Genomic DNA, 16,519 nt, shown 5'->3' on the forward strand with positions numbered 1-16,519 from the left:
TTATACACCACGGAGAAGCAATGACGGATATAAAAGAAGGAGTGTGAGTAAAATTCAGGGTGGAAAGATATCAACGATAAGATACTCTGACGACATTGTTTTTCTCAGTGAAAGAGAAGAATTATTACAGGTCTTGTTGAATGGAAGGAACGGTATAATGCGTACTGAACATGTATTGAAAGTAAACCGAGGAAAGACGCCAGTAATCAGGAGAAGCAGAAATGACTTAGCGATAAATTTAACATCAAAACTGATGACCACGAAGTGGATGAACTTACGGAATTGTGCTACCTTGGAAGCAAATAACACGTGACATACAAAGCAGGGAGGATATCAAAAGTATGCCAGCACAGGCGAAGGGAGCATCACTAGCCAAAAGAAGTCTGCTAGTATTAAGCATAAGCCTTAATTTGAGGAAGAAATTCTGAGAAGGTACATTTGGAGCGAAAAATTATATGGTAGAGAATCATGGACTGTGGGGAAACCGGAAAAGAAGAGAATCGAAGCGTTTGAGATATGGCGCAGCAGAAAGATGTTAAAAATTAGTTGGACTGATAAGATAAGAAATGACGAGTTCTTTGCAGAATCGACAAGAACATGCCCGTATGAAAAACACTGCCCAGAATAAGGGACAAGATGATAGGACATGAACGAATAACATCTATGGTACTTGAGAGAGCTATCAAGGGCAAAAACAGTTAGGAAAAAGATATATTGGTAAATATGCTGCAAATAATTCAGGATAATGTTCGCAAGTGCTACTGTGAGATGAAGAAGTCGGCACAGGAGAGAAATTTGTGGCGCGCGGCATCACTGGAATCAGAAGATTGATGAAACAAAAATAATATTATACATTTTTACAGGATTTGTATTGATAGGACAAGGGCGGTTAAGATACCTATTACAGACAATCCGAGCCTTGCGAGAAAAACGGAGGAGCCAATGCAACAATCTGAACGAAGATGTAATGACTCCGGTTCAGAAGATTTGTCGAAAGACGAAGCGACAACTCAGTCAGCATATCATGGACCTTGCTGTTATCACAGAGCCAACCAGATGCTAGGTTTATCTATTTGTATTGTCCTCAAAAATTAATGACTAGACATCAAAAGAAAAATATGACCTCTTAAACGTGACAAAGTGTACATAAACACAGAAAAGTGTATCTTGATCCGTCGTTAAAACGTTCACCTACTTTAAATGGTTTTTACGGTTGTTTTCCGTAAGTCTGTTGCACACTGCACACTGAAGTCTACTACCACTTTATACGGACGTTGATAGCTATGAAAAATTGTGGTCATCAACGACTATCCCAAGCAATCGCAATTCGCTGATATCCCATCGCTTGGAGAATCTATGTGTGGCGTCCGAGTAATGGCTTATTACCTACCTACCTATCCGTAGATTCTACGAGCTTCGTACGGAAAGTATCAAATCAAGTCCATAGAAATTTAGCCGCAATAACGACAGTAGACGTATTTGCTTAATTCCGAAATAACTGTAAGGACCACGGTTCCTTCGTAATGGCAGAACAGTCAGTGTCTGCAAGAGCTCCGCCGGCCGAAGTGGCCGAGCGGTTCTAGGCGCTACAGTCTGGAGCCGCGCGACCGCTACGGTCTCAGGTTTGAATCCTGCCTCGGGCATGGATGTGTGTGATGTCCTTAGGTTAGTTAGGTTTAAGTAGTTCTAATTTCTAGGGGACTGATGACCTCAGAAGTTAAGTCCCATAGTGCTCAGAGCCACTTGAACCTTTTTTGCAAGAGCTCAGAGATAGTGTGTCCCATGCCCTGACAGCCAGAATATGGTCGAGATGAAATGCGCTGACACCCTACTGGACCCTACTGTCGCGCTGAGCCGGCCGAAGTGGCCGAGCGGTTCTAGGCGCTTCAGTCTAGACCCGCGCGACGGCTACAGTCGCGGGTTCGAATGCTGCCTCGGGCATGGATGTGTGTGATGTCCTTAGGTTAGTTAGGTTTAAGTAGTTATAGGGGACTGATGACCTCAGATGTTGAGTCCCATAGCGCTCAGAGCCAACTGAACCATTTTTCGCGCCGAGACAGGTCGAAAAACTTCGTTCACTGTGACTCAGTACTGTAGCTATATCTGATTCAGTTACCCCTGACTGTATTAATATTGCGGTAAAGGCATCGACATTGCCAAAATGTATTCTTAAAAGCAGTTTCCCTTCTGCCTTGTGCACTTCAGTAGCCAACGGCAAGAAAAAGGTAACGCAGTTAATCGTCCATAAGTTTCTGTACCTACGATATTAAGTATTTCATACACATCAACCATTACACGTTTTCCGTTCCAGATGGTGCTTCCAGCTCTTGTTAAATTTGTGACGCTTAGTTATTACTAAACTGTGACAGTATACAACTGACCATTCCTCTGTTGGCGCATTTTTATTATTTTCATTTTGATTACAGGTTGTCTCTCATGTAACATTTTCGATTCACAGAAACTCAGCGCTGGCTCCTGAACAGACTAAGTGCTAAGCACATTATTGAATTTCATTTACTCAATCACAGGAGGAACTGGAGAAATCATGCTGATACTGACATAGATGTTTACATCCTTTATTGTTGAAAATCTCAATGTAGGAGCCATCTAGTTCTCTATTGTCAGTTTCGTTTCTGTCACAGTACGATTCTCTTCCTGTGCTTCGACATCCTTCATAACAACATAAAGTTTCTATATGGAAAAACGTAGATTGTGTCCTGGAGGTAACATTTGCTTTAGTCGAATGATAGAGTACTGTCCCTCAGTTACTTATTTCTAAATCCCTGTAGCTTATCAATTTCCTGACAGACTTATTCTTCTTAATACACTGCAGATGAACAAAGTTTAGGTTTATCTACTTGCTGATCACACTTACGAATTAGTTGTCTCTGTCGTCTCTTACGTCGTTTCTACTTTGGCAGCATCTTCTCTTGGTATATTAGGTGGGACAATTTTTGACCCTGCTACTGTACGAGATTAACAGAAATAGGGTGTACTTGCTATGCTCTTTGCTACATAATGCTCTTTCTTAGTTTACATAAAAAAGCAAAATTTTGAACAAAGCTAAAAGAATGACGTTGCGTGTAAGACAAGAATATCGTAAACCTCGGATTCGAGAAATGCCGATACGACTGCGTTCCTTCTGCGTTAAATGTGGGAAAAGAGCTGAACATTGAAGGATATGTGGCATTTTATGGACTTGTGAGGAGACTTTGAAACCAGCAGGAATGAGGCGAGGAGGAAAAGGCGAACACGGTGTCACGGGGGCAGGTCTACTCACTTGCCAGTGTACGCGTTGTCCTTCATGTCGGAGCCGTCCTTCGGCAGGAACTCTTCCATCTCCATGGCGGAAGTGTGGTTGTTGGCCACTATGCCCTGAAAAAAGAGTGGTGGGACACCATTTCATCACTAATATATAAAACACATAGGAATTTATCATTATATGTACATCTACGTATATACTAGGCAAACAACTGGAAAGTGCATGGGAGACAAAAATGGCTCTGAGCACTATGGGACTTAACTGCTGTGGTCATCAGTCCCCTAGAACTTAGAACTACTTAAACCTAACTAACATAAGGACATCACACACATCCATGCCCGAGGCAGGATTCGAACCTGCGACCGTAGCTGTCGCGCGGTTCCGGACTGCACGCCTAGAACCGCTTTTTTTTTTTATCTCATTTTGTTCGTTATTGTTCGTTACAATTGTTCGTGGCGGACGTCACCTGACGCCCGTTGAAGTTCTTTATTGATCCATTGACTCAGTTTTTTTTATTACAGAGGGCAGCTAACCCTCTGACCGAACACGCTGAGCTACCGTGCCGGCTTAAGACTTAGTAGTCTAATCTTGTCTTTGGGGCCCCTACGAGAGAGATACTTCGTGAGCTGAAGAGTATCTGTAGCGTAGTGACGTAATACTGCTTCCTGAAATTTGTAAGTAGGCTTTCACGGGATAAGCGATGCATGTCGTCAAGCGTCTGCCTTTTCAGATTTTCCACACATAGTTGTCACAAAGAGTCTAAGGATCTTGTAAGGGCGTTGCAGGGTGGGTTGTGCTAAGAAGTAATTGTTAGGAAAGAATTCGATACGTTGAGCCATTTCCGAGTTAATTAGCACTGAAGTCAGCAAATCACGCCGTTGCGAGCGCAAATACAAGCGACCCGCCAGAGACGGTATTGCCAAACGTGTTCTTTCTTTGGTTTCCTAAAACCGAACAAGAGAGCGATATAAAATTGGAATGGGACGGTAGTAAGAATCGGGTCAAAGACGAGCAGTCTTGTGCACTATCAACTACGCTACGAAAATAGCTAACACTAATTGTATCTGGCTGGTCGCTGTAATTTTCTCGCGCAAGGATCTGATTGGCTAACGTCAATGCTAATTAAGACGGAAACGGCACAACGCACTGAATTATTTTTTAAATTGTGATTTCTCAGCACACCCGACCCTGCAACACCCTTACAAGCTTTTCAGACTGTTTCTGAAAATACTGTACAGGGTGGTTTCGATAAACTTCGAGGAGCTGTCTTGAGGAACAAACTGAGGATAGGAACCCCTGTCTGGAAAAGTCATCCAACGGTGCTTCAGAGAGGCTATACGCGCCGGTGTCTATAGCTTCGACATACTGTAGAGCCATATGCACTGAAGAGCAAAAAACATCGTACACCTGCCTAATATCATGTAGGACCCCCGCGAGTACGCAAAAGTGCCGCTACGCGACGTGGCATGGAGTCGACTAATGTTTGAAGTGGTGCTGAAAGGAACTGACACCAAGAATCCTGCTGGTGGCCAGCGGAAATGTTTGAAATCAGGAGAGTGTTCCTGGAGCGACTATGTAGCAATTCTGGACGTCTGTAATGTCACATTGTCCTGCTGGAACCGCCCAAGCCCGTCGGAATGCGCAATAGACTTGAATGAGTTCAGGTGATGAGAGAGGATGCTTACGTACGTGTCACCTCTCAGAGTCGTGTCTACACGTATCACGTGTTCCATATGACTCCAACTGCATACGTCCCACGCCATTACAGCTGCTGACATGGAGGGTCCACGGATTCATGAGGCTGTCTCTATACCCGTACTCGTCCATCCGATCGAACCGATTTGAAACGAGACTCGTCCGACCACGCAACGTGTTTCCACTCACCAACAGTACAACGTCTGTGTTGACAGGCCCAGGTGAGGCGTAAAGCTTTGTGTCGTGCACTCATCAAGGGTACACGAGTGGGCCTTTGGCTCCGAAAGGCCATATCGATGATGTTTCGTTGAATGGTTCGCACGCTGACACTTGTTGATGGCCGAGTATTGAAATCTGCAGCAGTTTGTGGAAGGGTTGCACTTCTGTCACGTTGAACGATTATCTTCAGTCATCGTTGGCCCCCTTCTTGCACAAGACTAATTCGTTACAGCTCTGTCGAAAGGTATCGTAAAATTCCTCTTTAAAAATCATTTTGTTTGTAACGCAAAATAAACAGACGCTTTCCATCGACAGTGGTAGTCGCATTAAAGACGTGATGGGCAATATTTGTTTGGGGTAACTCCAGCTACGCATTCCAAAATCTAACTCGCAAATATCTGTAGAAACCCCAGAGAAAATACGCTTATTGATTCTTAGCAAGGACACAGAACACACTAAATTAATAACTGGCAAACAGCGTAAATAAATCCAGTATCAACATACTGAAAATGCAGGAAATCCTGTTCTCAGATGAGAGCCACTTTGACTCACAAAACTACAGAATACATCATAGGAAACCAACCATAAACATTTCAGACAGAAACAGGACTTTGTAATAGCTTTCAGCTCAAATTCACAAAAAAACAACGACATACACGACACGATCTGGTAAAAAATGACTATGCACTTAGCAACGCACATGTTCCACAAATAATAATAATAAGAAAAATCTGCAGATGATAGAAGAATTCTGGGAAGATCTGAAAGAAATGATCAAAATCCCCATGAAGCACGTAAAAGTAGTACTAGGAGATGTTAGAGCCCAGTTTTGCAGGGAAAGAAAATTCAGGGACACAATAAGAAAATACAAGGCTCGCAAGAAAACAAAGATGAATGTTTGTATGTATATATGTATGTATGCAGGTATGTGTGTTTGTGTGTGCGTGTGTGTTTTCCACATCTCTTATTGAGTTCAACTAAAAGTGGTACACATACCACTTATAGTATGAAAAAAAAATCAGTGTAATGGTAACTCCAGGGTGTTAGCACCCTTGGAGTGGACATATATAGGATGTCGTCACAGAAAGGGGAGAGGAGGAGGATATGGACACACAGAGGGTGGAGGAGGAATATAAGGATAGAAAGAGGGAAGGTGGAAATGGAAATAGAGAGGAGAGGAGAGAAGAGACTGAGAGAGAGTTGGGAAGAGATGGACAGACACTTGAGGAGGAAGTAATCTACAGAGAGAGACTGAGGTTAGGAACTGTTGGACAGAACGAAAGGATAAGGAGGAGATGGAAAGAGAGAAGGGAGGAGGAGAGTATGGCCAGACAGTCAGGGGGGGGGGGGGGGGAGGAGATCGACAGAGAGTGGGCGGATGGAGCAGATAGACAGAGGGCGCTGATGACCACGCTGTTTAGCGCCCGTAAACCTCAAACACACACACACAGATAGACAGAGAGAGGGGAAGGAGGAGATGGATAGAGAGAGGAGAAGGAGGTAAACAGAGAGAGACAGTATGGGAAGAGATGGAAAGAACGAGAGGTTGAGTGTGAGATGGACAGAGAGAGGGGGGGAGGGATGTGGAGATTGGCAGTGAGTGAAGGGTGAGGAGACTGAGATAGAGAGAGAGAAAGAAAGAGAGAGAGAGAGAGAGAAGAATGAAGAGATGGACGGAGAGAGGGGGGATGAGGAGACGGTCAGAGGTAGGAGATTGACAGAGAGTGGAGGATGAGGAGGAGATGGACAGAGAGAAGTAGGAGGAGATTGACAAAGGAAGGGGAAGGAGGAGGACCGAGAGAAGCAAGAAGAGGAGATGGTCTATTAGCGACAGATGCAAAAAGCAGTGGCATCGACATATCCTGTGCAGAGGGGGCAGTGACGTCCACAATGAATCGGCATGCAAATCATCCTACTTATATCAACACATAACATTATAGCCAGTTATTAAGCAATCGTCACAGACGCAGCTCTTCATTCTGTTTCTTGTTCGCCTCTTTGGTCGAATTACTTTAAAAGTTCAGTTACCCAATGACGAAAACAGACATGGCCTCCAGTTAGTGGGACTCCTTGGATTTGTAATTCTGAGGTGCTTTTTAGGAGGATAGAAGTAAAGGCGAATATACGATACCATTACAACTTGTTCTTGTTCTTTAATGTCTTTACATTAGCAGCACCAGATAAATGATTTTGTTAATGTTAGTAGACGCGGAAGACGTTAAAATGTCATAGAAAATTAAATCTAGTAGTTTATAAGATAAATTTATAAAGAAATATTACAAAGAAATATTACAAAGAAGTATGTAAATACCGATCAAAATATTTATTTGTTTATTTATTTAACCTTGTGAAATTAGGAGCGCCAGCCCTCTCTTACATCAAATCAGACATCCTACGTGTTTTACATTACGATAACCAGGTAATACAAATAAAAATTACAATCGTAGAGATAACACTAAAATACACACACACAATTTATACTCGTACAGCGAACGCAATACCTGTAACATAGGTGCAGATTGATTATCGCTGGTGATTGGCAGCAAGTCAAGTGCTATAAATTTGAATCGTTCAATTAAGTCGCTGATAATAACATATCGTTATCGGCGTTAACATTGGATCACAGAGATTAGTGGGTAAGCGCAGAATAGTGTATTAACACTGTATGAATTTTCCGATCTGTCGACTGGAGTCCGTGGTGCACGCTCATGAGAAAGTAATATGAAAAAAGAAATGGGAAAACTGCAGCTAACCATAAATCCGGGTGACGGGACGGAGAGATGACGACCCGTCCTCTCGAGTGCCATACAGAAAATACTGGGCCGCTTCACTCAGTCGCACGTGGCAAATGACATTCACTTTGCCTGTACAGGCTTACTCAAGGGAAGGAGAAAGAAAAAAAACTGAAAATAACAGCGACATGTGTAATAGACAAATATCATCCGACTGACACAAGAAGCGAAATGAGAAAGGACGTGGGATTGAGAGTGAGTGAGAGGGGGAAGGGAAGTAAAGATGCAGAGATGCGTAACAGTCTGTTCGGTTCTTATTTACGTCGTCTTGTTGCTTCGCCTGCAAAAAACGTGTTTAGCACAGATGCACGAATCTTTTTGCGAGCAGCTCTCCTATAGCGTGCTAATTATTTCGGCAAGCAGGACGATCCATCCCGAATAAATTGCTTTACGACGTAGCGCGCAGCGTGGACGGCAACGGCGATGTGGGTGACTGTTACGAAGTTGTCTTGTTGCAGGCGCATTCTCTCTGGGCTACCTACTGGCATTACAGACATAACAGAATTAAATGAAAATTTTGATTTCTCGAAATATGGTGCCTCAATGAAAAAAGATTACACACAGTTTTTACTTATTCTTATTTGCACATAAGTCTATAATTACATTCTCTTAAAGCACTATTGCTACAATTTATGGTAGATTGTGGAGCTCGAACTGATGTTAATTTTGGAGAACATGTGGCATACTAAGTAGCCTCTTGTTGCAAAAAACAATATTTACTGCGATTTTTTCATCGAATAACATAATTCATTTTAGTTACGTCGTCAAACTGCTATATCCTCCTTCCTCTTCTTCATTGAAAACTACGAATTTTTATTGTAATTAAAATAAAGAAATTTATTTCTGCTTATAATTAAGTGAAGTGACTAAAAATAAAGTACAGAAAGAATGATTTCGATAACACATACTCTATGGAGTATTTTTACTTCCTTCACCATTGCTTTCAAGATTGGTGAATTCCTGTTCCGTGCTTATTAAGAAGTATCCAGATTTGATTTTAAGTCTCTTGTGAAAATTATAGTTTGATGTGGAATGCAGACGACGGCACAAACCACCGACAGAACGAAACTATCAAGGAAAAGAAAAATAATTCGTGACAGAGAAGATCGGACCCAAAACATTTCGATATGTTGTCTGATACCTTAACTCAACCAATGAGCTACAACCGTACGAAATGGCCGGCCGGTGGGGCCGAGCGGTTCTAGGCGCTACAGTCTGGAACCGCGCAACCGCTACGATCGCAGGTTCGAATCCTGTCTCGGGCATGGATGTGTGTGATGTCCTTAGGCTAGTTAGGTTTAAGTGGTTCTAAGTTCTAGGGGACTGATGACCTCAGACGTTAAGTCCCATAGTACTCAGAGCCATTTGAACCATACGAAATGTTATCGCCCAGTTGTTGCCTGCTTCCGAGATCTCAGCTAATCTGTTGATCGTTGATCCAGGTCCCGACTCGTGCATTGTCACTGATGTGGGTGTTAAATGTGCTGTTACTGTATGTGGTCCACGTCAACTAAGAGTATTCAGATACGAAGACGAATATTTGTGTCTTCTAAGTGTACCAACCAAAAATATTCTCTAAATAAATTAGAGTACACTAATGAATTAAATCTTACCTATTAATTAGTGTCTTGGGCAACTTCTGGATTGCAATACTACAGCAATTCTGCGTGGTATGTATTAGACAAGTTCTCGGTAGGTTTCTGAAGGTATACTCGTATTGCAACAGAGGATACGTTTCTCGTAATTTATGAGCTGGTGGTTTGTGGGCTAGCATCCATTAGCGTCTCAGAATTGTGTTCCATATGGTTCAGAAAAGGGAGAATGTGGTGGGCAAGACATTACCGTGAGTTCACTATTATGCTCCTTAAATCACTATACTATGATTCCGGCCTTGTGGCAAGAACAATTGTGCTGCTGGAAGATGCTATCGCCGTCGCGGTAGAACCAAGCAAAAAGACATGCAGGTAGTCAACAATAATGTTCACGTAGCGCACAGCTACCATGGTGACTTCGACTATTACCACAGGTCCCATGGAGGCCCAAGTGACTGCCCTCTATAGCGTAATACTTCTCCCACCGAGCTGTGTACGTGGCGTGGTGTATATTTCGAGCAGCCGTTACTATTCATTCGACCGGGCGACACGTTTCCATTAATCCACTGTGCAATCGCGACTATCCCGTGCCCTCTGCAATCGTAATTCACGGGACTTGTTGAGTCAACATGGGAACGAGTAGGGTCGTGTGCTGCGGAGTCCTATGTTCAACAATGTGCGTTGAACGGCATGATCTGAAACTCTTTTAAGGGTTCGCTCACAACCTTCGAATAGTAAGTTGCACATTGTGCTGATATTTGCTGTTTATCTTGAGCTCTACATTTACTCATCTGGTGTATTTCTGGCCTTAGATATATTACATTTTGTACTTCATTGCATACAGTGGTGCTTACCTCCGCAAAACTGTTACATACTAAATATGTTTTCTGTCAGTATGCGTGTAACTCTGTAAACGTTGTTTTGGCTTCTGGCTAGAATACCAATACACCGAGTTCACGTTTATCTGTATGCATTAATGGATACTAAATTACGCATTTATTTTTATATGTTCACTTATTTTAATTACATTTTTATACATTCATTCTACACTAAACAGCCAAAGAAACTGGTAATGCCTTGCGTATTCAAATACAGAGATATGTAAACATACAGTATGCAGCGCTGTGGTCATCAACGCCTATATAGGACAACAAGTGTCTGGCGCAGTTGTTAGATCGGTTACTGCTGCTATAGTGGCGGGTTATCAAGAATTAAATGAGTTTGAACGTGGTATTATTCTCGGCGCACCAGCGATGGGACACAGCATCTCCGAGGTAGCGGTGAAGTGGGGATTTTCCCGTGCGACCATTTCACGAGTGTACCGTGAATATTAGGAATCCGGTAAAACAGCAAATCTCCGGCATCGCTGCGGCCGGAAAAAGATCCTGCAGACGACTGAAGAGAATCGTTCAACTTGCAACAGATTTCAATGCTGGGCCGTCAACAAGTGTCAGCGAGCGAACCATTCACCGAAACATCATTTACATGGGCTTTCGGAGCCGAAGGCCCACTCGTGTACCCTTGAAGACTGCACGACACAAAGCTTTACGCGTCGCCTGGGCCCGTCGACACCGACATTGGACTGTTGATGACTGGAAACGTATTGCGTGGTCGGACGAGACTCGTTTCAAATAGTATCGACCGGATGGACGTGTACGGGTATGGAGACAATCTCATGAATCCATGGTCCATGCATGTCAGCAGGGGAATGTCCAAGCTGATGGAGGCTCTTTAATTTTCACTGAAATCATAATGACGTTTTCCATTTCATCCTGTTTGCTGGTCCACTTATTTGGTTTCTTGTCTTTCTCGAAATCTATCACACTCATTCTAGTTATTCCACTCTACAGTTATATCAATGATACGATGATGGTCCACTGCGCTACGCCGATTCCTGAAAGCCAGCTTGTTCCTTCACCTGAGCAAGTCCTGTTGTTTCTTTCTATGGAGCTGTGGTCATTTTAGTGAATATCTTTGACACTGCGGAGAGGAGGATGAGATGTCTATAGTTGTTTTACATTTTTTTCCGTTTATTTTCTTAGGAGATAGAGCAGTTATAGCACTGTTCTTGTTTTGGCCGATTATCATCCTCTGCATATCTTCTGGAAACGCATTTTTCCAATTCCTTTTGCATTACTTTCCCTCCAACTTTATCCAGTCTTTTACAGACGCCTTTTCTTTCTACACATCTCTAGCGACGTCCGTCTCTAACCATCTCGTCCTCAATGCGTTTCTGACTCTGCTCTACATCTACGCCTCTACTTGGCAAGCCACCCTACGATTTATGGGGGATGGTATTTCATGTACCACTATCCCTTCTCCTTTCCTGTTTCAGTCACGGATGGTTCCGGGAAGAAAAGTTCTTAGTAGGCCCATCTATGAGCTCAAAAGTCTCGTTTTTGTGGATATACTACACTTCTGAGGTTTCTTCCAGTGAATCACTTTTAATATTTTATGCGGTCACTCCACTTCAGATCGTTCCGCATGCATTTTCCGAGATGTTTCATGGATTTAACTTTTATAGTGTTTGTTCGGCAGTCGTTTAGTCAAATCTCTCCGCATATATATGTTTTCAAGTTTTCATTTTATCTTCTTACATCCTCTAGAAGACATTCCCGAAAATTTTTGTTTAACTGAGCGAATTATATCATGTTCGTACTACCGTTTGCTTGAAACTCTCACATTCTCTTTAATAGTTGCCATCTTCCTTGGAGAGTTTCTTTCTTTTTTCTTTCTCCATATATGAAACAAGTTTTGCTGTTTGCATAGTTACTATTCTTAAATAATTGTCTCTTTCATCTGTATCCATTTAACCTTCCTTATTTATGACGGGAGTTTATCATTATTTTTAAATATATTTTCATAATCTAAGTTTTTGAAAAATCTGATTCTTTCTCGCTTTGAATCTATTTTTACTCAGCATCTTCCAAATCCGCGACCACTCGGTGTTTGAAAGTGCTTTAGGACCGTTACGTACAGTAAATTGTTTTATTGTTTAATAAAATATAGTCCTTTCCTTTTTCATTTTTGCCAATCGTATTTTCCTTCCGACAGAATTTATTATGAACGTAAGTTTTCTTGGTAAATTCTACTAACGTGAGACCTTCGTTATTTCTGTTGTAGTTTATGAAGTTTCTCTTTGAAGAATCAGTTTTTAGTTTATGTTCTACTTTCGCATTAAAATCCCCCATTACAGTCTCATAATGAGGTTTGATGTCACTTGTCTGCTTCTGTAACTCTCTGTAGATGTGTACCTTTGGATCAGAATTTGCGCACGTTGATACATAAGAGTCCGTTTATTTTTAAACTAGGGTTACCATTCTGCTTCAGATACTTCAATGTATGTAATATTGTTTTTAATTTTCTTATTTACAATAAAGTGTGTACTTAAGTTTCCACAGAGCTATCTTCTCCTGCAGTAAAAGATACGTCCTTATTCTAATTCTTTTACTCTTCGCCCTCGCCGGTAATTCTATTATACCTTATTCGATCTTATTTAACTAGTCCATGTTTAGAGACAGTAACAGCCGTACTGTGCGGCGGAGAGTGCAATGCCTACTTCATATACTACACAGGAATTCTGTGATTGTTTACATGATCTGCCATCTTTGCGAATGGAGAAAATATGGTCTTTATGGCCTGTTCTGTATCTCCAGCAAATTGACGATTAGAGCGTAATGTTTGCCGTTACGAGCAAATTTACGTTGAAGCTTTTATAGTTACCTTCAGGAGTGATTTCAAAATCGAATCAAATTTACAAAGAACTTGGCAGTAAGAGCCCACTTATCACTGTGGCGTTGCAGCTCCTCCAGCCTAGATGCATTCACTGATTCGGTCGGGAAAGGTGCCATAAAGACGTATCCTCTCCTAAGACAAGATGGCCAACAAATGTTATAACTGGACCTTGATATCCTGGATGTGGCACTGGGAGGAAATTCACGTCCTAAATGGTCCCACACGTGTTCTATTGGGACAGATCTGTGGATCTGGCTGGCCACGGCAGTTCCTCAATACGATGTAAATAGTTATTAGAGACATGTACTATATGTGGACAAGCATTGTCCTATTGAAAACTGGCATCATGATACTGTCGGATGAGAGATAACTCATGGGGACTCAGGATGTCAGTGACGTACGATATGCCGTCACAGTTCCCTCAGACACTATCCTATCGGCTGTGACCTGAAGGTCATGTGCAATGGCTTCCCACATCAGGAGCGCCTCTCCGAAACATTGGAAAAATGGGACGCCTGCCAGATCGCCGTAATACTCATTGACGATGCTCAACCAGGCTACTGTAGAACCGCAGCTCATAGCTGAATAGAATGTGACGCCATTCATCTTCAGTCGACACTTCCCGGACGCGGCATCACTCCAAATGCAGCCGTTGATGCTGACGGTAGCCTACGCGTGGGACGGTAATTTCCTAATCCAGTTGCTCCTAGTCTCTGACCAATGGTGCGGTACGACACATATGTGAGGTCGTTACGATGTGCTTAGTGGACAATATGGCGATCCTCTCTCATGGTGGTCAGAAATGGTCAGATGGAATGGTGATGAGTATACCTGCTCTCACGTTCCCATGCCGTCCAGCATTGGGGACTGTCACATCCAAGTGCACCTCAGATCTAGATGTTAAGCGATTCCACCGGCTAGCCAAATCCACGCCCACAGTACGACCCCTTTCAGACTCTGTCAGTTGCTGATAACGCTATCTCTCCCGATTACGTGGCATCTCTGTGTCCTGAAAAGTGGTCACTCAACAGCTCAGACTATTCACGCTCCTCATACACGGTCTCAAGCTGGTAGTAAAGTTAAACTCGAGTATCTCTAACGCCCTCTGGTGGCCGTTCTATCTGTCACAGAGATGGCGTGTGCATGTACGAAGTACTTCACTTTTTGTCACGCAGAATGAGTTAGAAGTCACGCACGCAATAGACTTCTATAGTCCCGACACATTAGATCCCAGCTACCATCTGTGACACACCAGCAGAGGAGCAAGTTACATATTTGACTTAATCCGTGTTTTTTATCAGTTTAATTCTTAAGTCTCTCGCATTTTTTTTTTTTTTTTTTTGTATTTAAGAGGTGTTCAAACGACTCTAAGCACTATGGGACTTAACGTCTGAGGTCATCAGACCTCTAGACTTAGAACTACGTAAACCTAACCAACCTAATGACATCACACACATCCATGCCCGAGGCAGGATTCGAACCTACGACCGTAGCAGCCGCGTGGTTCCGGTGTAATCTCGCGTCTTAGTAGCTGTAAAGTATATATTTTCGCAGTCCGTGGCACAGTTGTCATTTCTTTTAAACGGCCAGCTATGCAGCTCAGTAATGGATGAGCCTCCGTCTGTGACCCACCACAACGGGTATCAAGTTACATATTTAGCTTTCTCTTTGGGCTTTTATAGGTAATTCTTATACTAGGAGTGCTGGGTTGGGTGGGGCGTGTACACTGTGTGTAGACACAGAAGGAGCTGGCCACATTTTGCGGATAATATAACACGCTTTTGGTCACTGTCAGCCGTCTTCAGGTTGCTGCCTCGAGGTGTTGCAGTGACGGAGTACCTGGCGTGTCGCATGGGACACTGCACATGTCGCTTGTTTCGCTACAGGCTCTGCTGTCGAGGCACCTTGCTGTGTACCTAAGCGGGGACCAGCCCTCACAGTAAGGTGAGTGGCTAGTGGTAACTCTTTCATGTCCCTCGAGGTGGACTGTTGATGCGGAAGCTGGACGTCTGGCCTCACTCGAACCATGTGAGTGGATAGATGGACGGTCCACCAGCAGGATCTGAGCAGGCAGGCGCAGAGAAGGGTTTGATAGTTATCTGGAGCTCCAATGTAAGGGGTATTATGGATCCAGTTAGGGAAATAGCGTCCAGGGGCGGAAAAAAAAATTCGTTGGGGATGTGGAGGAGGCCCTGTGCGTGCAGGGTGCAGCCGTCTGAAAGTTGCGGCTCGTGTTGGCACTAAGGACGATGTCTGTCGCTTGGATTCTGAGGCCATCCACAGTTCGTACGGGCGGCTGGCAGAGGTGGTGAGAACTGCTGGCCTCTTTTGTGGGGTGCAAGCAAATCTGGCTATTTGCAGTATCGTTTCCAGAATGGGGCCCTTGGTTTAAAGCCGAGTGGAGAATCTCAACCAAAGGCTACATCGATTCTGTGATGGTTTTGACTGCTCATTTCTGGACCTGCTTTATCTGGTGAAGGAGCAGCTACTTGGAGCGGTGGTCTCGCGGTTCTGGCGCGCAGTCCGGAACCGTGCGGCTGCTACGGTCGCAGGTTCGAATCCTGCCTCGGGCATGGATGTGCGATGTCCTTAGGTTAGTTAGGTGTAAGTAGTTCTAAGTTCTAGGGGACTGATGACCACAGCTGTTAAGTCCCATAGTGCTCAGAGCCATTTGAACCATTTGAACCAGCTACTTGGATAGCAGAGCACTTGTGGAATGCACTGATTTTTTTTAAATTTATTTATTTATTTATTTATTTTTTTGTTTAGATGCTAGTTCGTGGTCCTTTGATGAACGCTCACCAGGCGATACGAAGAGAGCGAAATCAGACCGCGTACAAAGTAAAGACACTTCGACTTTCAAAATTTTAACAATAAACTGTCGAAGTAATCGTAACAAATTTCCTGAATTTACTGCCCTTCAGGAAAGCTGTCGAGCTCAAACTATTCTCGGAACCGAGAGCGGGCTGGTATCCGAAGTAGAAAGTTATGCAACAATTAGCGAGGTATGGAATGTATACAGAAAAGACAAATTAGACGTCATAGGTGGGGGAGTGTTCATTCCAGTGGACAAAAATATTGTGTCTTTCAAGGTCGAAATTGAGTGTGACTGTGAAGTTACATGGATGCAAGTAACAGGTCTGGTGAATTCGATTATCGGATGTGTTTACCAGCCCGTGAATGTTTCAGAATAATTCCAGGAAGTCTATCCTCAGTAGCACGGA

The 16,519-nt window shown here is 43.2% G+C and overlaps 1 protein-coding gene across 7 annotated transcripts in view; it reads right to left on the reverse strand.

The window, feature by feature from the left end:
* Positions 1-16,519, reverse strand: part of LOC126363354 (proton-coupled amino acid transporter-like protein pathetic) — a 303,134-nt gene that overhangs the window by 139,599 nt on the left and 147,016 nt on the right. For all 7 annotated transcript variants that reach the window (XR_007566243.1, XR_007566246.1, XR_007566245.1 and 4 more), the window contains exon 3: positions 3,281-3,375. Coding sequence is in view for 3 of the 7 variants with exons in the window: in XM_050007956.1 (XP_049863913.1) it covers positions 3,281-3,375 (95 nt within the window). In the remaining 4 variants the exon portion in view is untranslated. The remainder of the gene's footprint in view (positions 1-3,280; positions 3,376-16,519) is intronic.

Source organism: Schistocerca gregaria, chromosome 1 (genome assembly GCF_023897955.1).
Source record: "Schistocerca gregaria isolate iqSchGreg1 chromosome 1, iqSchGreg1.2, whole genome shotgun sequence".
NCBI lineage: Eukaryota > Metazoa > Arthropoda > Insecta > Orthoptera > Acrididae > Schistocerca > Schistocerca gregaria.